Source organism: Polypterus senegalus, chromosome 2 (genome assembly GCF_016835505.1).
Source record: "Polypterus senegalus isolate Bchr_013 chromosome 2, ASM1683550v1, whole genome shotgun sequence".
Lineage (NCBI taxonomy): Eukaryota > Metazoa > Chordata > Cladistia > Polypteriformes > Polypteridae > Polypterus > Polypterus senegalus.
Genome location: NC_053155.1, coordinates 32,385,526 through 32,413,289, shown reverse-complemented (window position 1 = coordinate 32,413,289; position 27,764 = coordinate 32,385,526). Strand labels below are relative to the sequence as shown.

General features: G+C 40.1%; 1 protein-coding gene across 2 annotated transcripts in view; it reads right to left on the bottom strand.

Annotated features, from left to right (window-relative positions):
• Positions 1 to 27,764, bottom strand: part of LOC120522845 (E3 ubiquitin-protein ligase SH3RF3-like) — a 649,404-nt gene that overhangs the window by 111,958 nt on the left and 509,682 nt on the right. The window contains exon 7 of one of the 2 annotated variants that reach the window (XM_039743546.1): positions 17,774 to 17,944. The exons of the other annotated variant lie outside the window; for it this stretch is intronic. Coding sequence (XP_039599480.1) covers positions 17,774 to 17,944 — 171 coding nt within the window. The remainder of the gene's footprint in view (positions 1 to 17,773; positions 17,945 to 27,764) is intronic. 2 annotated transcript variants of the gene reach the window in all.

Genomic DNA, 27,764 nt, shown 5'->3' with positions numbered 1-27,764 from the left:
ATCTGTGTAATACCTGGCTGCGGCAGATAGAGGGTCATTTCCAGGGGGATTGGACTGCCAATCTGGGGGGTTGCCAACCAGGATCCCAAGCTATTTTGTTATGTGGTGTGTGCCGCAATATGCTATACCAGTGCATCCTCCCCGATCTGACCTGACCTGACTTTGCAGAGATCTGTTTTCATTTTGACATTAAGTAATCTTTTTCTACTGATCAGTGCCAAAATGTCCAATAAATGCATTGCAATTCAGTATAATAATAAAATGCACTGTAAATATAAGATACTCAAATCTGAACTAATCCGATTCAAATAAATTCTGCCAGTGAGGGGAACAAGGTAGGGCACAGCCCTGGAGAGGGTGCCAGTCCATTGCAGCGCCTACTCATTCCCACACCCTCACATGCAGTTGTGAAATCAGAAATTAACTTAAACTTTGGATGTAGGAGTAGTGAATCCTGGTAGGCCGGGGAAGAACATTCAGACTTCAAACAGATTACGAGCATGTGCAGGATTCAAACCGGGGCATGAGATCTTTGAAGATGCAGCAGTCACAACAGGCACCCTGCACTGCCAAATCTATTTTCTACTGAATCACTAATTTATTACGACTGATCTTTGATCAACCCAATCACTGAGGTGTAATCTGTTGATCACTAATCTTCTGCAGATTGGCCTCCTAATCAATTGAGTCCCCTCTCTATTGATCACTAATTTCTAACCTAATGATTTCTGATGTATTGAATCACTTATCTCTTGATCGCTGATCTCCTCCTCCAGCCTATTCTTTAATCCTGTTATGTGAAGTGCTTAGAAATTGTTCTATGACAGCGCTCGCCATGACAGGCTCAAATAAAAGCCTGATCCTCTGTAATACTGACAGCTGCTCTTCCTTTTTAACGTGTGCTGCCTCATGGCTCTTCTCTTTTGCAGCTGCCTCAGCTTAACAAGTCTCAAAGGAAACAGAAAAACCTTGTCAGTAGAGCCAATTAGTCGCCATTTATTGAGCCAAGCGGGCCAGCATGCCAAAAATGTCATAATGGTGAGTCAGATACATCGGGGCATCCTGTGAAAGTGTGGGAAGCTGCCTTCACCCATGAAAAGCGACGTTTGGAATGAAAGTGAATTCAGATATGTGCTCCAAACACCCACTGAAGCACGCGGCCACTTTTATATACGTAGCATCGTACATGGTGAACATCTAAAGTAGGCACTGCTATAGACAGTTTGTAAAGTATCACAGTTAGTCAGTGTTGGGTTGAAACATGTGGCCAGGGACGGGGCTGTAGTGGTGCCAAAAACATAGTCTGATAAACCTGTGCGACCCCCATTTAAATCCCGGGCTCGTCACTGTGACTGAGAACTTGAGGACTGTGGCTGTCCCAGCTATGTTTGGAGGTCCTTCTGTTTCTACTGACCCATCCCATGTCATAAATGTTAGGCTGACTGGCAAGTTGTCCTTGTGGACATCTGTGCCCTCTGACTGACTGGTGGCCTGTCCAAGGTGGCTTCCTGTTTTGTACCTGATGCTTGCAAGACACACTGGGGCTCCTTGAGACCTAAGAATGGGAGAATTCGAGTTCAAAGAACGAATGAAAGAATAACGCAAAGTACTGGTGGTTTGAGAATGTTTTTTATTGAATGATAATTTAAACTGCAGTACACTTGTAAGTTAAATGTCCATTCTCCATAGGAAAGAGCGTAAGTGCGTGTCTGTTTGTGTTCCATGAAGGTGCAGTGGCAGGAAAGAGCCCAGTCAGTACAGTGACATGTAGATTTTTAGTTGAGCTGTGAGATGTATGATGAGATTGTTCTAGTAGTATGACACCCACTTTGCCAGTTATTATGTGACGGTAACAAACATGATACTGGAAGCTCCACAGCATCCTCATCTTCTGATATAAAGAAGCAAAAAAAGGGTGGCCACTAAATAATGGCAAGCGAAGGCACTCATAAAGCCTTTCTCATTGGCCCACTCTGTTTTGTAGATCCTCTTTTTAAATTTTATTAACCGACTAGCCATAGTAGCTGTTGAAGACAGGTTATAGAATAATTTAAGAATATTTGTTATAACTTGCCCTACATGTACTTTCAGTGCCTTTCCTTGTGATCACATGTGTCTGAGCTAGGGATCCCTCTCTCGAGCGTGTGCCCATAAAGCCTGCTTCTCAGAATCTGACATTGTTTTCAAGATGTCTGTCTCACCTTCTGTCTGGATTTATACTTTCCGTCTTTGAAGGTGACACTCTCAGCGTGAACCTCTGGCGTAGCAATGGATTGTGCAGATTGTGCAAAGCACAAGGGCCTACAACTTTGGGGGGCCCGCTCAGGGTCATATAGATTTTAAAAAATATATATTAATAAATAAAACAGCAGTTTCACAATCTCGAAGCAGTGGCTTCAACGTTCAATGTCTTGTTACCATCAACTCTGAACCTCGATGGCTGACGATGATTGTATGCTGCTGCCGATCTTCTTGTTGAACGCTATAGCACCGACATTTCGCTGGCGTCTTCCGCTCAATTGTTGTCATTTTGTGCAGGTTTTCAATTCATCCTGTTTGTCATCTGTTTAATTGTGTACCTTAGTATGGCTTACTGTGCATTAGTGTCACTACCGTGAGGATCTGTGAGCATGACCACTTTATGATGTCTGTTCTCTCAGAATTTGTGCAAAACAGGTCGATTGTGTAGTAGTATCCTGTCAGCCGGTGTTGTCATTTGAATTATTTACAAATTGAAATGACTTCATTGTATAGCACAGAACAGTTTCTACTTTCTAGCGTAAGTTACATTTTAATCATCTTCTTTCACAAAGTTGTCTTGGAAAATGAACAAGTCCACATTTTACATAGATGTATGTACTACCCACACCTCCCACATTCCATTCCCAAAATTTAGTTTATTTTTGCTAAGTTACAGTGGCTGTAATAAAGCGATTTAAAAAGTGTGTGATCTGATAGTGACGCGGTCGCAGATGCCACTGCCCAGCCAGCCCCTACGAATAAAGTACTTAGAGTTATATTAGACAGGAAGGGCTCACCTCAGGGCGATGCACAGGGGCCTTCAGCAAGTTAGCTGCGCCACTGGCGTGAACCTTTACTCCTCATGCGTGTCGCACTTCCACTTTCATTGAATCACCAAAAACCAATCAGAGCAAAGCCAAACTGACCAATCAGATTGCTCTGAGTGACTGGGCACTCTGACTTTAGTGTTTTATTATATGGTAATTACTGCATGCATGCATTTTAATGTATGCCTCACTTCACTTGAATATCAATTTAATTTAATCCTACACAGCAAAATTTTCAGTGTTACTTAACTATTAAAAAGTATTGGGAAAGTACATATGGATAACAATTTTACTGCATAGGTTTAGAAAATAAGACTGACTTAAAATTACTACACAATCTCAACCACTGAAAACATCTGATGTTAACAGGAGGCTATCAGCTAGAAAGCTGCTGAATTTACTAGTCACGCAGGTAGAAGGACACGGCAAGATAAGTGTGAACAACGCCACAACAAACAACAGCCGTTTTAGGTTTTATTAGCAAAAGGAAACTGTACATGTATACTGCCAACCACAATTCCAAAAGAGTTGGGACATTATGGGAAATGCTAATAAGAACATAAAATGAGCCATTTCAAAATTCACCTTGACTTGTTTTCAAACAAAGAACATTATGTGGGAGAAACTGGACAAACACTCCACCAAAGAATGAATTTACACAGGTTTGACATTAGAACATTAGAACAATGTGGATGGGAACAGGCCATTCAGCCCAACAAAGCTCGCCAGTCCTATCCACTTAATTCTTCTAAAAAAACAGCAAGTCGAGTTTTGAAAGTCCCTAACGCCTTACTGTCTACCACCCTACTTGGTCTCTTATTCCAAGTGTCTATCGTTCTTTGTGTAAAGAAAAACTTCCTAATGTTTGTGCGAAATTTACCCTTATCAAGTTTCCAACTGTGTCCCCGTGTTCTTGATGAACTCATTTTAAAATAACAGTCTCGATCCACTGGACTAATTCCCTTCATAATTTTAAACACTTCAATCATGTCACCTCTTAATCTTCTTTATCTTAAACTGTAAAGGCTCAGCTCTTTTAATTTTTCCTCATAATTCATACCCTGTAGTTTTCTAGTCAGCTCAGTCGCTCTTCTCTGGACCTTTTCTAGTGCTGCTATATCCTTTGTGTAGCTTGGAGACCCAAACTGCACCCAGTACTCCAGATGAGGCCTCACCAGTGTGTTATAAAGCTTGAACAGAACCTCCCGTGACTTGTACTCCACACATCAAGGCGCTATATAACATGACATTCTGTTAGCCTTCTTACTGGCCTCCTGAACACTGTCTGGCAGTCGATAGCTTAGAGTCCACTATGACTCCTAAATCCTTCTCATAAGGTGTACTCTCGATTTTCCGACCGCCCATTGTGTATTCAAACCTAACATTTTTACTTCCTATGTGTTTTACTTTACATTTACTGACATTAAATTTTATCTGCCACAAATCTGCCCAAGCCTGTATGCTATCCAAGTCCTTCTGTAGTGATATAACAGATTTGAGATTACCTGCCAATCCACCCATCTTGGTGTCATCTGCAAACTTAACCAGCTTGTTACTTATATTCCTATCTAAATCATTTATATACTAAACATTAAGCCCGTTACAGTAATGGGCGCTAGAACAGTAGTGCATAAACATTAGTAGGAACAGTCTATATTAAATGGCAAGGGACCTTGACCTCATTCTGTTTGTTGTCTTAATTTTTTTTGTTAAAAATATTTTTGCAAGAAGCTTAAAGTAAATAATAAAAGTAAAATAGAAATGTATATGACAATACAGTAAGTATAATTAATATTGCCTTAGTGTAAAACTATAACAATCTGTAATACACAATATCTGAAGAAGATATTTAGGAAAATGTTTTTATTTTTTTACCTCAGGAAATTTTTCAATAAAATTTCATTATAGACAAATTTTTTTGTAAACACTCTTGTTCAGGACCATCTACAACGTTGACAACAACATCTGTAAAACTTCTAACTCTTGATAATGCAACATATAACTGACCGTGGCTGAATACTGGTTCTGGCAAGTAAATGGCAAATTTTTCTAAGGTTTGCCCTTGAGCTTTATTAATTGTTATGAAAAAGGCTAATGTAACTGGAAATTGTCGCCTTCTTATGGTAAAGGGTAAATTAGTAGAGGATAGAGCCAGATCAATACGGGGAATATTCTGACGCTCATTTTCTTTTTTACAATCGATCTATTTGCTCGTATTTTTCTTTGTCTTTCAGCCTTTCCTTTGTTGATGTTTCCCTGCTGAGCTGACCGTTCTTCCAGGAGATTTTGCTTATATCCGATTTGAGTGTCTGTGTCTTTTGTCCTACTTGACGTGTCCTTTTTTTTGGGTGGCATTTTGTTAGTAGATAGTTAGTTAGTAAACATGCACGGGGCAGTATGTGTGGCATCTCCCCAGCAATGGATTTTATGTGTGCGTCCGTGACTACCTAATCAGCACTCTCCCCAGCAATGCTGTCCTTTATTTGCTTATCATGCACGGCCGCGGCTACGCCATTCACTGTGTGCTCAGCTTCCAGTGTGTGTGCATCGACGATGCCGGTCGTGTGTGTCGTACCAAGCCTCGCGCATGCGCACTTCACTAAAAGACACACACACACGGACACCTGGACGCACACAGGGGTTTTATTAAAGAGGATATTAAAAATAGCAGTGGCCCCAGCACTGTCCCCTGCTGGACACCACACTTAACATCGGCCAATTCTGAAGAGGTTCCTTGCACCAGTATAAGACAGTATAAAGATGAGGTATTGCATATTTTACCTAATTACCTGCATTGTTTTTTTGAAGATATACATATACAGGTATTCAGAAATTGATCCCTGCAACGCCTTTACAAAAGCTGGTACAGAGATAGCTTGGGACTAAAAACAGAAATGACAAGTTCACAAACAGGTGAGGCACTCATGATCAAGTTTAAGTGCCTTGAGCATGGGAAGGGTACTATATACAGTAAATAAAATGTATTCATTTATTATTATTAGTAGTAGTAGTAATAGTGGTAGTAGTAGTAGTATATTTAAGAAGAATACAAGAACCTTCCAGAAAAAGCCTAGTCCTTCAAGAGCAAGGATAGCAAGGACAGGTCAAGGCTCACCAATCTGACAATAGATGCGTCAGTGAATAATCCAGCACTTTGACAACAATGTTCCCTGAAGACAAATCAATAGGAATTTTACCGTTTCACGATATAATTTAATGATTCAAGGAATCCTGTGAGATCTCAAAGCATAAAGAGCAAGGCCAAAAACTATTTCTGAATGAGTGTGATTGCTGATCTCTCAGACATCCCTGTCTTAAAAAACCGTCATGTATCGGGAATGGAGGTCAGGACATGGGCTCAGGAATACTTCTGTAAACCTTTGCTATTCACCACCATTCACCACTGGATCCAGAGATGCAAGTTAAGGCTTCACTCTGTAAAACAGAAGCCATACACCAACACTGTTCAAAAGTGCTGTTGACTTCTCTGGGCTCGGTCTCATCTGACATGGAAAGTTGTACAATGGAAGCATTTTTGTGGTCCGATGAGTTGATATTTCAGAAAATTGTGTTGTGTTCTCCAGATGAAAGAGGAAAAGAACCATCAGTGTCAGGTCCAAAAGCCAGCATCTGTCATGGAGTGTCAGTACCCACTGGCATCTGATGTAGAATGACATGCACAAACTTTGGAGCAGGAAATGCTGCCATCCAGATGCCATCTTTTCCAGAGTCATTAATGTATTTTCCAGCAGGACAACAACAAATGACATTCTATCCGGAATACAAGTTGGAATGGGCAGCCGGGATGCTTACCCAGCCGGGACACTTACACAAGGGAAGGACCAGGGGTATGAGCTTGCCCGGGGCAATACTTCTCATGGGCTGGCAGAGGCCAGTCCTCTTGGCTTGCTACACTGCCTCAGAGCAGGGAAGCTCAGTCCTGCTGGGGCTCATGGACACCGCCAGGGGGCGTGTGGAGAACGGCTGAGCCCTCCTGTGCAGTGCTGCCGTCTCACCCAGAAGTTCAGCTGGGGGGTGATCACAGATCAGCTGGAGCACTTCTGAGTCCTCTATAAAAGGAGACAGCTGCCACAACTCAGCGAGCCGGAGTCGGGTGGGAGGAAGACTGAGCTTGCTGGGAGAAGGAGTGGAGCCAGCTAGTGACTGAGAACTGTGGCGATTGGTGCATTGTATACTGCTGCAGAAAAGAAATTAAAGGTGTGTTTGTGTGACAAAGGCGTGAATGTCTGTCTGTGGTCTGGGCTGGTCTTTTAAAAAGTGCATGGGTGCGTACGCGGAGAGCGCAACACTAGACTGGCCCGTCTGCAGTCGTAACCTACCTTTGACTGAGAATGGGAGACACACTGTGAACTGTGCAGCTGACAAATTGCAAAATGGTTGGATGACGAAAAGTTCTGCTTGTTCAGCTTAGCCAACTTATGCTTTCAGTGTCCAAATGCTTAACATATGTCATTGAAAAAAAAATGGTGATGTGATGCAGTCATAAACACTTGAATGACCAGACTTTTCTGTAGAGTGATACAGTTATCTGATTTGACATGAGTGCAAGTTAAAGGTAAAACATCAAATAATGTGTTTCTGAAGTGTTTTCAGCTTAGTGCAGGGTGAATAGAATTTATAAATCATTCCATTTTTTTATTAGCAATTTCTATACTGTTTCAATTTTTTCAAATTAGAGCTGCATGTGTTTATGTATAGATATACAGTATGATAGGCTTATAAATGGATGGATGGATCTTTTAATTTATTGCGACTGCCACTAGAAGAAACCCTGACGACCCTCTGATGCTAAGTAATAGTGCTGAACTACTATGACAATATGCAATTTCTCTTTCATTTGTCCCAGTCTGAATTTTATTTTCAGATGCGTTGATGGGCTGATGGCCCCAGGGGTCAACCGTAATACACTTCCTTCAGTACTTCCTTAATTTTCAAGCGCTGCGGTACTGTGTGCTTCATATCATCTGCAGTTAATTTTAGTTTAAAATAAATGAGGCTTATTCCAGTAATTTGCCAAGCAGATTGTCTGAGTAATTACTTTAAATGATTTTAATTATCAATTAAATCAGTATAATGAACTAATGAGTGGGTGATAGTGAAACATTGTGAAGGTTATTTATGGGATCTTTTAATATTCACTCAGCAGCACAAAGCGGTGGTTAAATGACAAGCCATTTGTGTTGTGGGGCACAGCAGGGTAGAAATATAACCCACAGTCAGTGGGCACTTTATTAGGCCCCCCTATATAGTGAACAATATACATACAATATATATAATTATATATAGTAATATATAATATATAAAAACAGGATTGGGCAAAAATAGGGTTATAGTTATTCATATGCAGGTCAGGTTATGATTATTATAAAAGCTTAATTAACTCAACAGCTTTATTAACTCGAGTGAATGGCACAATAGCACAGTGCACTTACTGTAGGCACAATCTCATAAGTGCTGAAACTGCCAGCCTTCTTTATTTACACATTATTGTAATCTACTTGCTAATAACAATAAGAAGAAGAAGAAGAAGGAGAGAAATAAGAAGACAAATGAATGATAAAAAAATTAATAAATTAATAATAAAAGAAGAATAAACTCTGTGTTTCATGTTCTCACGAATGTAAACCTAATTTTGCTCACCCCTGTATATATACTTTATATAGTTATGTATATTGTCCACTCTGTAGATAAAGATGTAGATATACTAGGGGACTTTGCCCCCTGCTCGCTTTGCTTGCCAACCCCCGGGCGGGTGATATGTGTTTGCCACTCTGCCGCTCGCGTATGGGGAAGCAGATGTACAATTTAAACAGATTGTTATTTTCATGGGAACTGTTACATATGCATAATAGAACTAACTATTTTACATTAAAGCGAGTAATTAACCATAGTAAAAAATAGTAAAATGTAATAAATTGAAAGAAAATTATGTTTCATGTTGCATTAGAGGGATTCTTTGCGTTATGCGTTTTTGTTCTGTTTGGCTTTGAAATTAACGCACAAATACTTACACTTTTACTGTAAAACGTCTGTAAAAACAATATTTGGGATTAACTTTTCTTCAATATTGTATTGAATTTTGATTCCGTGTTTGGACTTATATCATGACAACGCAATGTATGACTGCCGTGAGTGAATATTGTTTCTTTCTCTCTAATAAATAAACCGACTTTTTCAAATGTTTGTCTCTGTCATTTATTAATTGGCATAGCAAAAGCTATTCTAACGGGAAACTGTAAATTTTTTAATATGAACGGCATATCAAGATCTTCTTTGGTGTCTAATGTTATCTGTGGAAGATGAACTACATTACCTTTCTTGTTGCCTGTTAAAATTTTACATGTCAGAATTAGTCGACCAATTTTGAATACAAATGATCTTATCCTATTGCACAGCCCATCACTCAGACATAAATTACGCAATAACATTACGATACATCCTTCTGTCAACAATAATTCGGCAGGTGGAAGACCGGACACTGTTAAAGTTTGTGGATATTCTATGAGATATTGTAAGTTGATGTTTTCATCTTCCACACCACCACCACCAACTGTTTCAGCATAGTCTATTGATACACATTTAACTAATTTGTCATGTAACCGATCAACAATATTCGCGTTAATTCGTTTGACTTCATTGTTTCTTGGTGCTAGGATTGCCCATGTACTAATGTTGATAACCCTTCGGGATGAAATTCTTAATAAGTCTTCTTTTATTGGGAAGTTAAAGTGAGGGAAATGTAAAAATTTATAAGAGCTGAGAGCAGAGGAACTGTGTCTGTCAAAAGCATTCACATGAATGAGAGGTGAGAGGACCGTTGGTGTGGGCCGTTAACCGGAAATGGTTGGCGGGAATTGAAAAAATCTCTTGGCAATAGTCTTGTCTCGTCTCAAGATTTTCTTTTATAATAGAGAGATTTATATCTACAGTGAATTCAGAAAGTATTCAGACTCTTTCACCTTACATTTTATTGTTGTGGTAGATTTAATTTCAGATGGATACATTTGCCATTTTTGCTCATCAGTCTACACTCGTTAACTTATACTGACAAAGTGAAAACATGTTTTCAGAGATTTATTAAAATCAAGAACCAAAATCTTTAATTTCTAAAGGTACTAAGACCCTTTGCTAGGACACTCCAAACTATGCTCAAGTGCATCCCATTGGCTTTAATTTTCCATGTGTTGAGAATTTGCTTGGAGTAGAAATTTGGCAAACTGAATTGGTTGATCATTGTTTGAAAAGGCACACACCCGTGTTAAGAAGGTTCACAATTCGCATGGCATGTCACTACAAAGACTAGGGCATGAAGTCAAAGGAACTCTCTGTAGACCTTCATGATCAAACTGTGGTGAAGCCTCAATCAGGGCAAGTGGATAAAACCATTTGTAAAGCTTTGATTTTTCCCAGGCAAGAAGAAGTTTGGAACCACCGGGACTCTTACTGGGAAAGGAGGACCTTGGTCAGGGAGGTGATTACAAACCAGTGGTTACTCTGTTAGATGTTTCAGAAGTCCTCTGCTGAGAAATGAGAACCTGTCAGAAGGATAACCTTTTTAGCAGCAATCAGGCATTTGTGTTAGAGTGGCTAGATAGACACCACTCTTCAATTAAAGGCATATGACAGTTTAATGGACTCTGAGAACACGAGGAAAAAGTCCTTCGGTCTGATGTGACAAATAATTGAACTCTTTGGGCAGAACTCCAAGCAGTATGCATGGAGAAGATCAGAAACTACTTATTACCTGCTTTATTCCATCCCTTTGGTGAAACACGGTGGTGGCAGCATTATGCTATAGGGATGCAGGGTCAGGGAGACTGGTCAGAATTGAGGAACTGATGAATGCAGCCAAATACAGAGAGGTCCTTGAAGAGAACCTCTTTCAGATTACCTTCAACTGGGGTGACAGTTAAACTTTCAGCACAGCAATACATCTAAAAGAAACCTGGAGTGGCTTCAGTGACAGGTGTCTGACTGTCCTTGAGTGACCCAGTCACAGCCCGGAATTAAACCCATTTGAACATCTGTGAAGACCTGAAGATGGCAGTTTAGAGACTCTTCTAATCCAATCGAATGGAGGATCTGCCAGGAAACAGAGGATAAACAGCCCAAATCCAGGTATATAAAGCTTGTGGATGCTTACCCAAGAAGACGCAAAGCTGTACTTGCTGACAAGGGGGCTTTTACAAAAAATTGAATCAAAAGAATACTTCATTTGAAAAATGATATAACTTTTTAAAAAGTGCTCCATGTACTTTACAGTTGTGTCCAATAAAAAAAAATATTTTCATGTATAAAGGAGAGAAAAAAGTTTAAGAGAGAATTCAAGGCAATAGTGACCAGTGCTGCACAGTGGCAAATAACTATCTATGCAAATAGAGAAAATAAAAAATCTCATGTTACTGACTGGCAAGTTAGAACATTTCTTTCTTTTTAAATTTTATTTCTTTTTAGCATTCTGGTGCGTCGCCAGACCATAGTGTGTTACTGAACTTTTCAATGACACTCTGACAGGCTTCTTTTGCATCATTCTGTTGCTGATGTAACTCATCACCATTGTATCATCAGCACCATGACCGTTTTATGCCAACGTACTGCAAATTGCCTAACAAAAAGCTTTAGTGTATCAGCCTGCCATGATGGAGCACCAGCTCTCCATACGGACGGCCCCAGCAGACACTACTAATACAATCCATTTCGGCCTGTCAGATTGTTACACTAAACAGCAAATGCCCTGCTTCACCTTTACTGCTTAGTGTCCCCCAGGGTAAAGAATCAAGAAAGCAATACCTACTGGAGAGCTAAAAAAAAACAAAAGTATTAATCTGCTCATTAATAAACTTTTCACCTTCAATTATTGATAAATCACCCAACTAAGTGGGAAATGACTGAATCAAACAATTAGGTAACTAGTTTGTTTATTGTTTATTTTGGACAAATAATCAGTTATGTGATTATTGACTTATTCAATTACTTCATTAGCCATTTAATTTTAATTATATAGTGAATTAATTAGTTAATGAATTCAGTAACTAATCAAGTGTTTCACTTACTAATTATGAAATTTAAACTTCATCAAGAAATCAATGGGTCACTTCAGTGCCAGTCAAAGCCCATTTGAAGCCCTAATCGGAAAGGGAGGTCAGCTCCCCTCAGTGTCAGTATTAGACATCGATGACCGGTTTGGGGGGGCCCTCCTCTGTGTCGAGAGTGCACCCCTTCAGTTACATAACCACCACCCTGCTGTATACATAATAAGGACTTTACAGACCACGCGCCTATTAACTTTCATAAACGGCACTCCTAATGAACTGACCAGCTCAGGCATGCAATCACCATTCTGAATTGTTTGGTGCAGGTGCAATATCCCACCCCCAGCAAGATGCCACCTATGTCACCCATGCCTAAATCCGCCAGCAGATCACTTATAGTCTTAAAAATAAAGGAGCCAGAGTGGTTCTTCAGAGTAATTCCTTAGGGGAATCCTTTTTGGTTCCCAAAAGAGCCATTCACAAGAAAGTTCCAGAAAGAACCTTAATTTATTTAGTTCTGTAAAAGGCTCTACATATAACCATGAATCAGTGTTAATTGATTTATTTAATAATCAATGTGTTCCTAATTTTTAAAGGACTCTTGCTGCATATAACACAAGCTAAGGTGCCAGAGTGCTTGTTCAGAGTGATTCCATAGGAGAACCATTTTTGGTTCCCAAAAGACTCACCCACACGAGGAGTCCAAAAAGAACCTTAACATGTTTAGATCTGTAACAGGCTCCATCCAGTAAACAGCAATGAATGAATGGGAACAGATTTGTGAAATACCAAGGGGTCCTGATTTTTAAAAGCACTGTTGCTGAATATCTCCAGTAACACAGGCTACGTTCAGATTTTCTTAGATCTGTTAGTGTCCTGTGGCCTACTATACATAACAAATTTTGGAATTGTTTTTCTACATATTAAGAAGATTTTCAAAGCACAAAGAACCCAATTCATATGCAGAGAACCTTTGCCAGAATGAAATGGTGATTTGCCAAGCAATGGCTCTACAAGAAACCACACAACCCTGTAAAGACCCAGAAGGTGCCATTAAAGAACCAGGATTTTTAAGAGTGTATCCTGTTAGGTCCACTCTACTATACATTAAAGATTTCTGCTTTGTCCATTGTCACACACCCGTGACTAGGAGGGAGATGAAACGACCATGTGAAGGTAATTCCACACCAGGCCAGGGGGTGGTGGGGTACACTAAACCTAATTCTGTTATCTCTGCAGACTAAACACAGGAAATCTGGTCTGATTCCACATCGGTGATGCCACTTCCGGGTCTGATGCCAAGAATTACGTCACTTCCGGTTCCAGCAGTAAGGACAACATCATTTCCAGTTCTGGTGCCAAGATGACGTCATTTCCACTCCGGACTCTTTAAAACCTCCGTCTTTCCTGCTTAATAGCAGATCGGTTCAGGACTCAATTCCATGCACATGAGTGCTATTTCGAAATCCTTTTTTAGCTAGACCTTTTTGTGTGAGTCTGTTCATTTCACAACACATATTAGGAATCTTTTCAAAGCCCAAAGAACCCACTTCATGTGCAAACACACCCTTCCCAGCCAAAAAGTGTTTTCTATTAAGCAATGGCTCTACGAGGAAGCACACCACCCAGTAAAGCAGCATTAAGGAGCCAATACTCTTGAGAGTGCAGCTACCTAAGCTCATGACTCCACACGTACCATAGGGGATCAGTGACACCCCTCCACCAAAGTTTGCCTCTGTCTTTTCTCTCTTTTTCCAGCTGACGCCAGTCTTTTTGTTCTCCTTCTATGTTGCACTTGAAGGTGTTTCTTGGTCTGCCTTTCTTTCTTTTCCACTTAGGATTCCAAGTCAGAGGAACTCACGGTTTATCCAATCCAGCCTACATTTCCTTGGTGACTCACTTTTGTCTTTCCTTTTGCCACGGGTCTTTGTTCCTTTTTTTGTCAGGCCACCATCCTTCACAGCCTTTTGTTGATAACAGATTGGATCCTCTGTTGGATCCTTTTGGTCATTCTCCATGTTTCTGCACCAGATTATTGAATTGCTTTGATGTTAGAACTGAAGACCTTCAATTTTATTCAGTTTCAAAATACCTTGAGGACTAAATATTATAAGGTGACACAAAAGCCACTCTTGCCTTCTCCAATCTAGTAGTGACATCTTAATATTCATTATGCTTCCCAGGTATGTAAAGCAGGCCACCTGTCACCTTCTCTCAGTGTGTTGTCATTTTTGGTGTTCATTCTGATATTCGATCCAATTTTGATTGATGTGGCTGCCATATATTGACTGTAATTGTATGAAGGAAGGGCTATGTCAAAAGCAAAGTTGAAGTCATCTAGCTGTTTCCACACAGTCCACTGTGCCCCATTCTTCTTCTCTGCTATGGTTGATTTCATGATCCAATTGGTCACCAGATGGAGCAATAAAGGCATCAATGTGGCACTCCACTGTTGACTTCAATAGCTGGCCTGCATAGAGCACCTTGCAAGATGTTCCCTCATAGGTGTTCCCTATGAGTAAAATTCATTTTTCTGGAATTCCATAGAGTCTCAGGATTTTCCATGAGGTTTCCTCATCTATATTGTCAAATGCCTCCTCGTAGCCAATAATCAGTCACTTATCCATTGATTAAACATTTACTTGAAGGCTTAATGACTTCATCAGTTAATCAACCAATCAATGAACCATGTCATTTACAACAGAAAAACTAACCAATCAATACAGCACGTAGTTTATATTTAGGACTACCAGACACCCTGTATTTTCCAGGACAGTCACGTATTGCTTGTCCAATTTTGGTGTCCAGACTTGTTTTCTAAATCCTCACTTGTCCCGTATTTTTATTTTATCAACAGATCAGTATGCAGATTGTTGTAGAAAGCGCATTTTGGAGTGTGCACCCTCATTGAATTAAAAATGACCAATCATATCAATTCTTTACAAAACAGCCAATATCAAACCAATCAGAGATTCTGCATTTGTACAGCGTAGCTTACACACTGGGGACTGTGCAAGTGCGATAGACATCAAGGAGCTTAGTTCTGAGATGGCCGTGTACTAAATCTATCAAAATGACTATGCGTTTGTGCTCATATAACGGAGAATCTCTGAGGAAATTTACTTTTATGAACAAAAAAAGATGAAGAACAAACTGATATGCCCAACATGTGGAGGCTGATGTTCTTTATTTCATGGAGGACGCAGTGATGTTACTGAGCAGTTAGTGGTGCAGTGGTCAAAGCTTTGGATTTCAAACCCTGAGGTTGTGCATTCAAATCCCACTAATGACACATGACCTGCCCGGGTTCCAATTAAAAAAATCAAAAGAATTGGAACCAATTGTATCATAAATGTTGTAAGTCATCTTAGATAAAGGCGTCAGCCAAATAAGTAAATATCAATACCAAAAGACATAAAGACATTGTGAATAACGAGAGTGCCAGGTAGGCCAGGACTTAAAGCAGACAACATTTATGGATGTATTGGGATGTTCACATATCATTCAGCAGCATCAATTAAATATGATCAAAGTGACTTTATGTGGCTTTCTAATTCAACTGAGTTATCATATCTGCCAGCTGTGCCATAGAGGTTGTAGTTAGCATTGTAATATAGCAATATGCCACACCAAGTGCATAACATGTTGTTAAAAGCCCACAAGAAACAAAATACATATCACATGAGTGACTTTGAAAACTATATTTGTTTGGTTACAATTTTTAGAGTTGGTGTGTGTGTGAGCAGTGTAAGCGTGTTTATATTTAGCACTGTAAAACTACAATGCCCCAGTCTCTGCTCCCCAATAACTGTACATTTCCCCAGAGGAGCCATTTTGCATTCCGTAAAAGAGAATCTGCTCACCCTAATCACTTTATACAGTATTTAGCTAATTAATGAATCATTTTAGGGCAGTGGGCAGCACTACTCTTTTATAGAAATCCAGCATGTTGACTTTCAACACCGCATCCTACAGATGTCATCACTTAAAAGTGGTGTTCACATAGGGGTCAGTGCCAGGGCTGCTGCTATTTTTATTATTATTACTTTTATTATTATTATTATTATTATTATTATTATTATTATTATTATTATTATTTTATATTTTTATTTTATTTTTATTTATTTTTTTATTTATACAGTATAAATGATTTGGATAGGAATGTCAGTAACAAGCTGGTGAAGGTTGCAGATGATACTAAGCTAGGAGGACTGGCAGATTAAACATGAATCCATTGAGGGACTTGGAAAGCATACAGGCTTAGGCAGATTTGTGGCAGATGAAGTTTAATGTCAGCAAATGTAAAGTATTACATATAGGAAGTAAAAATGTGAGGTTTGAATACAATGGGAGGTCGGAAAATCGAGAGTACACCTTATGAGAAGGATTTAGGAGTCACAGTGGACTCTAAGCTGTCGACATCCCGACAGTGTTCAGAAGCCATTAAGAAGGCTAACAGAATGTCAGGTTATATAGCGCCCTGATGTGTGGAGTACAAGTCACAGGAGGTTCTGCTCAAGCTTTATAACACACTGGCGAGGCCTCATCTGGAGTACTGGGTGCCGTTTGGGTCTCCAGACTACAATAATGACATAACAGCACTAGAAAAGGTCCAGAGAAGAGCGACTAGGCTGATTCCAGGGCTACAGGGGATGAGTTATGAGGAAAGATTAAAAGAGCTGAGCCTTTACAGTTAAAGCAGAAAGAGATAAAGAGGTAACATGATTTAAGTGTTTTAATATTATGCAGGGAATCAGCCCAGTGGATTGAGACGGTTATTTTAAAATGAGTTCATCAAGAACGCAGAGACACAATTGGAAACTTGTTAACGGAAAATTTCACACAAACATTTTTTTCTTTACACAGAGAACCGCAGACACATGGAACAAGTTGCCAAGCACTGTGGTAGACAGTAAGACCTTAAGGATTTTCAAAACCCGACTTGATGTTACTGTGGTGGGCTGGTACCCTGCCGGAGGTTTGTTACCTGCCTTGTTGGCTAGGATTGGCTCCAACAGAACCCAGTGACCCTGTAGTTAGGATATAGTGGGTTGGATAATGGATGGATGGATGGATGGATGGACTTGATGTTATTTTAGACTAATGTGTGGTGGACAGTAAAACTTTAAGAACCTTCAAAACCTGACTTGGTGTTATTTTGGAGGAATTAAGTGGATAGGACTGGCAAACTTTGTTGGGCTGAATGGCCTGTTCTCCTCTAGATTGCACTAAATGTCTAATGTTCTAAAGTCTGCAAGTTCTCTCTGTGTTATAGCAGTTGCAAATACTCAAAGTGTCTCGACTGAACCACATTGTGAACTCTCTCTGTCTGCTTTTTATCTGTTGACACAGTGAACTGTGAGCAACTACAAAGACGTTGTTCAAAACAGACTGGTAGTAAAAAACAGTATTCTACAATACTGGAGTATTACTATCACAAACAAAATTCAAAAGTCTACACAAGAATGGCAAGGAATCGATACCAAAACAACAAAAATGTCAATAGAACCAAAACACAAAGACCGTGAACTGAATTGAATCGTTTAACCAAAATACCTAATTGAAAATCCATGGCCCTTTAGTAAGCTTTACCACTTCCCACCTGGTACAGTATGGCCCACTGTGCCGATGGTGCACTTGTCTTTACTGTACCTGGACACAGGAGTCACATAATTGCCGGGAAAAACTCCAGATGAGCCGCTCCTCAACGATGTCCCTTTGAACCATCCGTCTTGGCACTTTTCTGTCACACGATACATCTCTCCCTTTCTGAGCTCCAGTTCATCTGTCTTTTGGGGCTTGTAAGCGTACAGGGCCAGGTATCTGCATTGGAAAACAAGAGCAGTTTTCAGTTGGTGGTCCAACCCTGTGTCCTGTATGCACAGTTTTCATATGAGTAGGTCATGTGCATCTTTTATGGGGAAGGATTTTAGAGCTGCACAGATGCTTAGCCATTTCCCCTTTTAGGAGCAGGGTCAGGGTCTAACTGCAGACCTCTGGCGCTTGGTGATTCAGGAATGCTGCTGAACAGCCAGTAAGATTGCACGTTTATGTCACATGATTTACACAGTAAAGTAGCACTACATTTCACTCCTACTATAAGACACGCCCACTCGATTGTCATCATTACTCCTCCCACAACCCTAATAAGGAAGATCTTAACCTAGTAGAAGTCTGCCAGTTGTAAATTCAAACTAACACAGGACATTCTTAGCATTTTCAGACCATCCCTGAAAGAAGACACTCTTCTATAATAACAACTCCATTCTTTTGTTTTTTTGAACTAACATTTCGGCCCAATACTGGAAACTACGAACGCTTTAAAGTTACTTGAGTTTCCTTTCTCTGGAGACTTACCGATATGATAAAACCCTGAAATATAATATAATGTTCGACTCATCAAGAGGTCTAGTTATGGATGACATTAAGCTTTTTGGATTTTCCTTCTATTTTTGGCCCCCTAGACCTAAAAGCCTCTCATTTTTAGATCATTTTGGACCACTCTTATAATAAGTGTGTCTTCAGAAAAAATGACCAGAAGTTGTGCATGAAACATTAACTGACCCCAGGGGTTAACTCCCAAATGGGATCTGAGGGGTCAAAGTTTCTGCTTTTCACAAAACCTCAACGAAATGGGGATCAGTAATAACAGGCATGTGGATTGTCAGTTTATGCTGTGTCAAGCTGCTGATCATGAATATATATTTTTTTAAATTTGATTCCTTATAGGTGGTCCTAGACCTCAAAGACCCACTCCCCAGAAGGTTATAAATGACATGTTTCAAACATAAGCATGTGGAGTATTGCTTTAGATTATTTCAAGGTCAATGATTATGAACATGAAGTTATTTTTGAACCTTTACTAGGTATCTAACTCTCTATGGACCTCAATCAGAGGGTGTAACAGGGGTGGGCAGATTCAGTCCTGGAGGGCCGCAGTGGCCCCAGGTTTTTATTCCAACCCAATTGCTTAATAAGAAGCACTTATTGCACAATCAACACTTCTGCTTCACTTTAGTTGAAGTTCTTGGTTTTTAATTGTTCCTTATTAGCAATAAGATGCAAATGATAAAAGACACCAGCATTTCTCCATTTAGCTTGTTTCCATTTACACCCATGTGTATTTATCATGCATGAAGAGAAAAAGTGAAGCACTGAGAATAACTCATCTGTTTTAGACTTCAAATGATTTGGATGTTATCCTTAGAAAGGAAAAAAATCTAGGATATGAGAATGACCTGACATGGCAGAGTTAAAGCACTAGCAAGCCATGAAATTAAATAATTGACAAGGATTGGTTTTTAATTAAGCAACTGGGTTGGATCAAAAACCTGCAACCACTGTGGCCCTCCAGGACTGAATCTGCCCACCCGTGGTGTAAAATAACAAATTTCTATTACAATCGCGAATATTTAGACTCTAAACCAGGAGTGCCCAATGCGTCAATCGTAATCGATCGATAGATCGCAAAGGTAGTGCAGGTAGATTGCGTTGCATTAAAAAAAAAAAAAAACAATTTAATGCTAGTCTATCATATATCCTCCCCATGGCATTTGCCACTTGATTGACATACAGGACAGCCAGTCTGAGATCTCTTTTCTTCTAACACACTGGTCATCCCGCACACACGATCAAACGCACGAGCTACTGCAAAACTCCGGCTATCTAAGTGATCTAGTTAGCCTTCCAATTTATATCGACTAAAGAAAGGATTAAAAAAAATTGTTTGGGGAGGGTATGGGCTGGATGTGGAATTGAAAGAGGATTTTTTTTCTCGCGATGTCACAATCGAAGTGCGTTTGTCTGATCTGTCAATCTATCATTGCTATTTCAAAGTAGGAAAATGTGGACAGGCACTTTCGACCTGTTCATAAAAACTACGAAACTGACTTCCTTCCGAAAACCGATCTGAGAAAGAGAAAGGAGAGGAAACTAAAATCGCAGTTAATCGGACCGCTGTCATTTTTCAGTCGGCTGAATTCAAAAGTAAAGGCAGACACACTGAAGCATCGTTCCGGGTGATATTTGAGGAACATCCAAAACCTCACGTCAGAGCTGGAGACGCAATGGAAGGCGTGTGCGCAACTTGACAGCATACGCCACACAGAGCAGATTGAACATGTTTGAAAGACCGTTTCAAGACTCAGCTTTACTTGAGCCAATCGCTAGATTTAAGTGCTATCCATTTTGGGAAGATGTTGAGGGTGATTCACCCGCATCAAAAATTGCAACACTGTTTCACCTAAAACTCCTCTACAGTTTTGACACTACAGGATGACATTCAGCTGAAGTATGGGGCTCAGGGACAGTTTTGGAACTTACTCAAAAGTAGAGTAAGAAGTAAGAAAAGCACCCAGACATGAGGAAACGTGCTACCTCCTTGACTGCATTATTCGGCTGTACTTATTTATGCAAGTCAGTCTTTTCCCACATGAAGATTATTAAATCCAAATACTGTTTTGACCATAAATGTACTGAATTGTTATTGTGCCATAAAGGTTATTCAGTAATGCAAGGTACGACATATTTTATGTATAAAGTGTATAGCATTTTTAAAGTAGATAGATCATTTCGACCTGGTCATTTCAAAAGTAGCTTGCAAGCCGAAAAAGTGTGGGCACCCCTGCTCTAAACATTTACACTGAAGCATACATTTTAATTTAGTCAAATATTTGATGAAACTATTCTTGTTAATTATTTACTTCTACCTCATGAAGTAAATCATTACATTTCCTCTGAACACCCTGAATTCGGGTGGCGTTTTTTAACATTAAGGCCAAAACCATTAAAAATCTTTCCAAATTAAACAAGTGTTACCTGATCCATCCATTTTCCAACCCGCTGAATCCGAACACAGGGGTCCACTGGAGCCAATCCCAGGGCACAAGGCAGGAACCAATCCCGGGCAGGGTGCCAACCCACTGCAGGACACACTCACGCACCAAGCACACACTAGGGCCAATTTAGAATCACCAATCCACCTAACCAGCATGTCTTTGGACTGTGGGAGGAAACCCACGCAGACACGGGGAGAACATGCAAACTCTACACAGGGAGGACCCGGGAAACGAACCCGGGTCTCCTAACTGCGAGGCAGCAGCGCTACCACTGCGCCACCGTGCTGTCCTTTACCTTTTAATTTCTTAAGGAATAATTAAACAAACAAACAACAACCACCAGGTGTGCAGACAACACAACTCTGCTTGCTGCGGCCAAACGTGGCATAAAGCCACCAATACATGCCATGAAAGCCAGAAGCAAAAAGTTTGCAGCTGAACACCAAGAAGATGAAATTCATGAAAACGGCTCAGAATGGGAATGTTATGAAGGGAAGTAGTCCAGTGGATCGAGACTGTGACTTTAAAATGAGTTCAACAAGAATAATGGGAAACAGTTGGAAACTTGTTAAGGGGAAATTTCGCAAAAACATTAGGAATTATTTTTCACACAGAGAACTATAGACACTTGGAATGATTTACCAAATAGTGTGGTGGACAGTAGGGCTTTAGGAACCTTCAAAACTCGACGTGGTGTTATTTTGGAGGAATTAAGTGGATAGGACTAGAGAGCTTTGTTGGGCCGTTATTGCCTTTTCTCAACTAAATTCTTTTAATTTTCTAATGATAAAATAATGATTGACAATGAAAAGACTGAATCAGTCTAAGAATTCATTTTCCTCACTTCAAAAATTTGATTCGAATGGAGAGTTGGGGCCTGAGATCAATAGAAGGAGTGGATTTGGTCATTATGCATTGATGAGTTTAAATAAAATATGGGAGAGCAAAGACATTGAAATCGCTAGCAAGTGCAGAGTTGTCAAACCAAACGTGTTTCCCATAGCAATTTACGGATATGAAACACGGTCATTGAAAACAGCAGATAGAAAAAAAAAACTGACACATTGGAACTGGATGTTGGAGAGGGCTGCTATAAATATGGTGATCAGCGAAAATCACGAACAGACAAGTCTGAAGAAAAAGCAGCAGGACCTTGGAAGGCAAAATGCCAGGCACAGGTTAGCATTCCTCAGTCTTTTTATGAGAGCCAACTCACTAGAAAAGTTGATGATGCTGGGAATGGTCAATGGGACCAGGAGAAGTGGACAGCAAAAAGCACGATGGCTCGACATTGTCAAGTGTGACACGGATATGTGCATGAAACAAGAGAAGGAAGCTGCCAGGCCTCAGAATATGTGGAGACAACTTGCCCATAATGTCTACGTGAGCCTCTAACAGTATGAATTAAAGCAGAACATGAGGTAAGCAGTTAGGTTTCAATGATTAAACAAGAGAGTGTCAACACAAATATGAGGAGGAAGTTCACAAAAAAACGAGAATACTGAAAATAAGACAAATAAACAGCAGAAAAGAGGTAATTTACCAGAATCAGGAGACAAATCGAAATGTGTAATTCAAAATGCCAAAAAGATGGTTTATACCACAAAATAACTTACCAAAGAGAACACAATTTACAGTTGTAATAAGCCCCAGAAAAGACAAGTATGCCAAGGTTGAAATTCATGTTAAAGTTGCTAAGATTTGCATTGGGTGTGTCGTGGATGGACAGGATTAAAAATGAGGACATTAGATGGTCAGCTCAAGTTGGACGGTTGTGAGACAAAGTCAGAGAGGAGAGATTGTGTTGGTTTGGACATGTGCAGAGGAGAGATGCTGGGTATATTGGGAGAAGAATGCTAAGGATAGAGCTGCCAGGTAAGAGGAAAAGAGGAAGGCCTAAGAGAAGGTTTATGGATGTGGTGAGAGAGGACATGCAGGTGATGCATGTAACAGAACAAGATGCAGAGGACAGAAAGATATGGAAAAAGATGATCCGCTATGGCGACCCCTAACGGGAGCAGCCAAAAGAAAAAGAAGAAGAAAAAGGTAAATAGTGAGTTATTCTTCAATGTGAAAATTGTTTCCTGTTTGGGGAGAAAGAACTATTATTTAAAAAAATAACACACACACACATATCTGACACTCACTCATACAACATGTCTTTAGGCTGTGAGAGAAAAAACAGAACACCTGGAAACAACTCAATGTGGATACAGGGAGAATGAACTAACTCCAAAGAGACACATGATTCGAACCCAGGACTGCACCACTGTGAGGCTCTGTATCTCACAAGCATGATGTTCTGTTGCTTTAACACCAACAGGTGACCGATTCAAGATCATAAAGCTAGCCAAGATGGTGACTAAGCCTTGTGGTTTACATGCCACTAGGCCACACTGCCTGGATGAAACATGAATGAACAGCTGCCACCGCTCTGAAGTTACTGCCCAAAGTTTTAAAGTAAAACAACCCCATCCTGAACATGCCATTCCATAATTAAAAATGAGAGCCGTGCAGAAATTTAGGTGACTACTGCACAGATGTGGACTTCCCCACTCAGGCCTCTGCTAGAAATGGCCATTTGCTCACCCATTAGGAATTTGTGTCCTGCTCCAGCTTTTGTGAAATTGAACATGAAAGGCAAATGTCTGTCAGCAAGGTAAGAGATGCCAAAATGTGCCTCAACAGCTGGGGAAAAATGTTTTAGTAAGGTGTTTGGGATAAAAGGATTAGGATTTGTTGCTATACAAAGCAGGCCTTCCAGACAATGGACATTCTGATTAGCCAGCCACTACTGACTACTTTCTTGTGTTTCAAACAGGGTTAATTTCCTGTATATTTTTCATTTTATTGTTGTTTTTGAAGTATACATTTTTATATGTTTTAGTTTTTATTTAAGTTTTATTACTATGGCTTTATACACATATTGTTTATTTCTTATGTATTGTTCATATGAGCATCAAAGCTGCACTCCATGTGTTTTGTGGGTGGAGCTCCACCATGATATAACTGCTGAGGGACCGCCCTCAGCCATTTATATTCTAGTGAAGGAGACGAGCCCCTCAGAGTTCATTAACTGTTGGAGAGTTAGATTCATCATTTGTGAGTATTGCATTGTATTTCAAGTTATGATGGATTTTTGCTTGTTTTTCGATTCTGATTTTCTGGACTAAGTTGCCATCGGTTTCCTTTTTCTTTTTTGACCATTTTGGTGCTTCTTTTGTATATATAAATATGAGGGGCGTTGAATAATTTATTTACCTGAGCAAGAAAAAAACTTTTCAATATAGTTTCCTGTTAGCTCCTTAAACTTTATCCACTCTATACAATGACTTTAAACCCTTTGAAAAAGGTGCCTTGACATCTTTATCACTTGGAAACCACTGTCCATGGAGAGATTTCTTCAAAACTTGGAACAGCGAATAATATGAGGGAGCCAGGTCAGGACTGTAGGGTGGATGGTTCAACTGCTGGAACCCACATTCTCAAGTGGAAGCCCATGATTGACATGACATGTGAACCAGTGCATTATCATGAAGAAGCTTACTTAATTCGCACAAGGACTTTCCTGACCTCCGGTCTCTTGGAATGTTAGACTCACACTGTGCCACAATTGTGCATGAGTAACCTACAGACATGTCACAAGAGGCCCAGACTTGTTTCAACATGCTTGCTACTTTCTTTCATACTCAGGTAGATAAATTATTGAACACCCCTCATAATTTCTTCATTTGCCTTATCCAGTCCAGTCAGAGGTCTTATCTCTTCTCTTGAAGGGCATTTTTGTGTATAAAATATGTTTAAGGCCTTAGTCCCATTTTGGACCTGTGAAAGCCTTTGAAGCCTAGTTTTTGAATTCAGAGTTAAGCTGCCTGGGGTGAGGCATATTTTGGTGTGAGGTCAGTGAGGCCCTTTTCTGGCCTGTGGTATTTGGAAGCCTGCATACCCATTTCATCATTTTGTGCTACACCTTCAAAACACATTGACATATGGTTTTTACTGCATGTTAGAACACAATCTCCTCATAACCATCTCACTGAAATGTCCTGACACTTCTTTTTCTTTTGGCTGCTCCCGTTAGGGGTTGCCACAGCGGATCATCTTTTTCCTTATCTTTCTGTCCTCTGCATCTTGTTCTGTTACACCCATCACCTGCATGTCCACTCTCACCACATCCATAATCCTTCTCTTAGGCCTTCCTCTTTTTCTCTTCCCTGGCAGCTCTATCCTTAACATCCTTCTCCCAATATACCCAGCATCTCTCCTCTGCACATTTCCAAACCAACGCAATCTCGCCTCTCTGACTTTGTCTCCCAACAGTCCAACTTGAGCTGACCCTCTAATGTCCTCATTTTTAATCCTGTCCATCCTCGTCACACCCAGTGCAAAATCTTAACATCTTTAACTCTGCTACCTCCAGCTCTGTCTCCTGTTTTTTGGTGTCACCGTCTCCAACCCCAATAACAAAGCTGGTCTCACTACTGTCCTGTAGACCTTCCCTTTCACTTTTGCTGATATCCGTCTGTCACAAATCACTCCTGACACTCTTCTCTACCCATTCCACCCTGCCTGCACTCTCTTCTTCACCTTTCTTCTACAATCGTCATTATTCTGTACTGTTGATCCCAAGTATTTAAACTCATCCACCTTCACCAACTACATCACTTCCCAACATCCTTCACTTCCCTACATCCTCACCATTCCCCTGACCTCCCTCTCATTTACACACATGTATTCTCTCTTGTTCCTACTGACCTTCATTCCTCTCCTCTCTAGAGCATATCTTCACCTCTCCAGGGTCTCCTCAACCTGCTCCCTACTCTCGCTACAGATCACAGTGTCATCAGCAAACATCATAGTCCACGGGGACTACTGTCTCTTCTTGTTTGTCAACCTTTCCATCACCACTGCAAATAAGAAAGGGCTCATATGTCATAAACATTAATATATAAATGTGATGATGGAGTCCTGGCTCCTAACCTTTCATGTGTAATTGTCCCTTGTCTCCAACCATCCATACTTTGCAAGGCAAGTGTTCAGTGGAGACATTTCAGAGATAAAGTGACCAGGAGGTGAAAGAAGCAAAGGAGGTCGATTATAATCTTTAAAAGAACTGGGATTCAGATACTAAGGCTTAACAAATCAAAACACAAAACCAAAATCATACAGTAGAAACCAAAGCAAAAGGAAGTGAGAAACTAAGAGCTTCTTGGAGTGGCTTACACTATACCAAACAGAAGGGTTTGCAAAAGGTTTGTGATGAATCCAGCAGTTGGATGTTTGTTGACCCATGCCAAGAGTGGTATAAAGAAGACATCATGTAATGACACCATCCAATCACAAGACGGAAACGCACATGTTCACCATAAACAACATGGCCAGAACCATCGGAAACAAATATTAAAATAGTGGCAGTGAAAACAAACAACTACCACAAATTAGCTATGAGATGAAGTCACCATAACATCAAGAAAACAAGTTAAAGAGGTCAAAAAATGAACACAAAATATTTTTAAGGGATCACAGAAATGATACTGAGACTGTTGTGTGATGTTAGGGCCTGAAACTTCAGATAGTTAGACTGGGATGATGTGTTTTGTAAATGTGTAGGCATCTCACCGAGTTCCATCTTAGTTTAGAATTCAGGGTTTTGTTACCTGTTTTGTTTTTTGGATTTCACCTTTCCTCCAAGTGGTTTTGGATACCTTTGTCTGTGTCTTGGCTGCCCTTTTGTGTGTTGACCTATTCCTTGTATTTCAGCCTCCCATTCACATCAAAGACCTGAATAAGCAACGGCACTTATTTTACTTGCTGGTTTAAAATTGGTTATGAAACTTTCTCTTTATTAATTTGGCAATTTGCATTTTCTGTTCTGTCTTTTAGAAAGTCACCACTATTTTGTGACTGCCCATCTATGCCTTCGGCCATATTGTTTACTATGACTATGCCCTTTATCAGTCACATAACTAGAGACCACGTGGTCTCCTTGACCAACCTATAAAAGATAGCAGTACATGGCTCTTTGCCATCTGTGTATTGATCTTTATCTCAAATCTCTGAGCCTTTTTATTTAGTGTTAGTGGACACTAAAAAGGTGCTTCGGAATCCTATCACACGTAAAGCTCAAAAATGGATGCAAGCCTTAGAAAATTATAGCTAATAAAAAGTGCTGTAAAAAAGTATTTGTCTCCTTCCTGATTTCTTCTGTTTTTGCTTATTCATATCACTTCATTGTTTCTGATCTCCTAATAAATTTACTCTATTACAAGGCAACCTGAGAGCACTTTTAAGAAGAACAGTGCCAGATCAGGTCATTATTTAAAAGGTCAGGTCACAGATAAACAAATCTTCTTTCTTCTTCTCTTCTTTATTCCATAGCTGGCGCTTGGAAAGGGGGTCGACCTCTTAGCCAATACGCTGCTGTTGGTGCCGCTGGATTCACCACACTCTTCCATTGTAGTCGATCGGTTGAGACGGTTCTTGCTTTGATTGTTGTCAGTCGCTGGTTCTTTAGGTCATTCTCTACGTGTTTACACCATGTCATCTTTGGTGCTTGTTGTTGTATCCTCCAATCAGGAGGGCGTTTTCCCCATAGAAGTTTGTGCGGTAGTAAAACAAATGCTCATGCCATACTACCTCGAATGTCACCAGAATCAGGGGAGAGGGCCATTGGAATGCTGTGGCCAGACAAGTCTTGATCCAGAATTGCCATTTAATATGGACTAAGCCACTCCACTATGTCCAAACTGAAGAGAAGGTGTCAGGAGATTGGCAGTACAGATGATGGCCCAAATCGGGTACCCCTT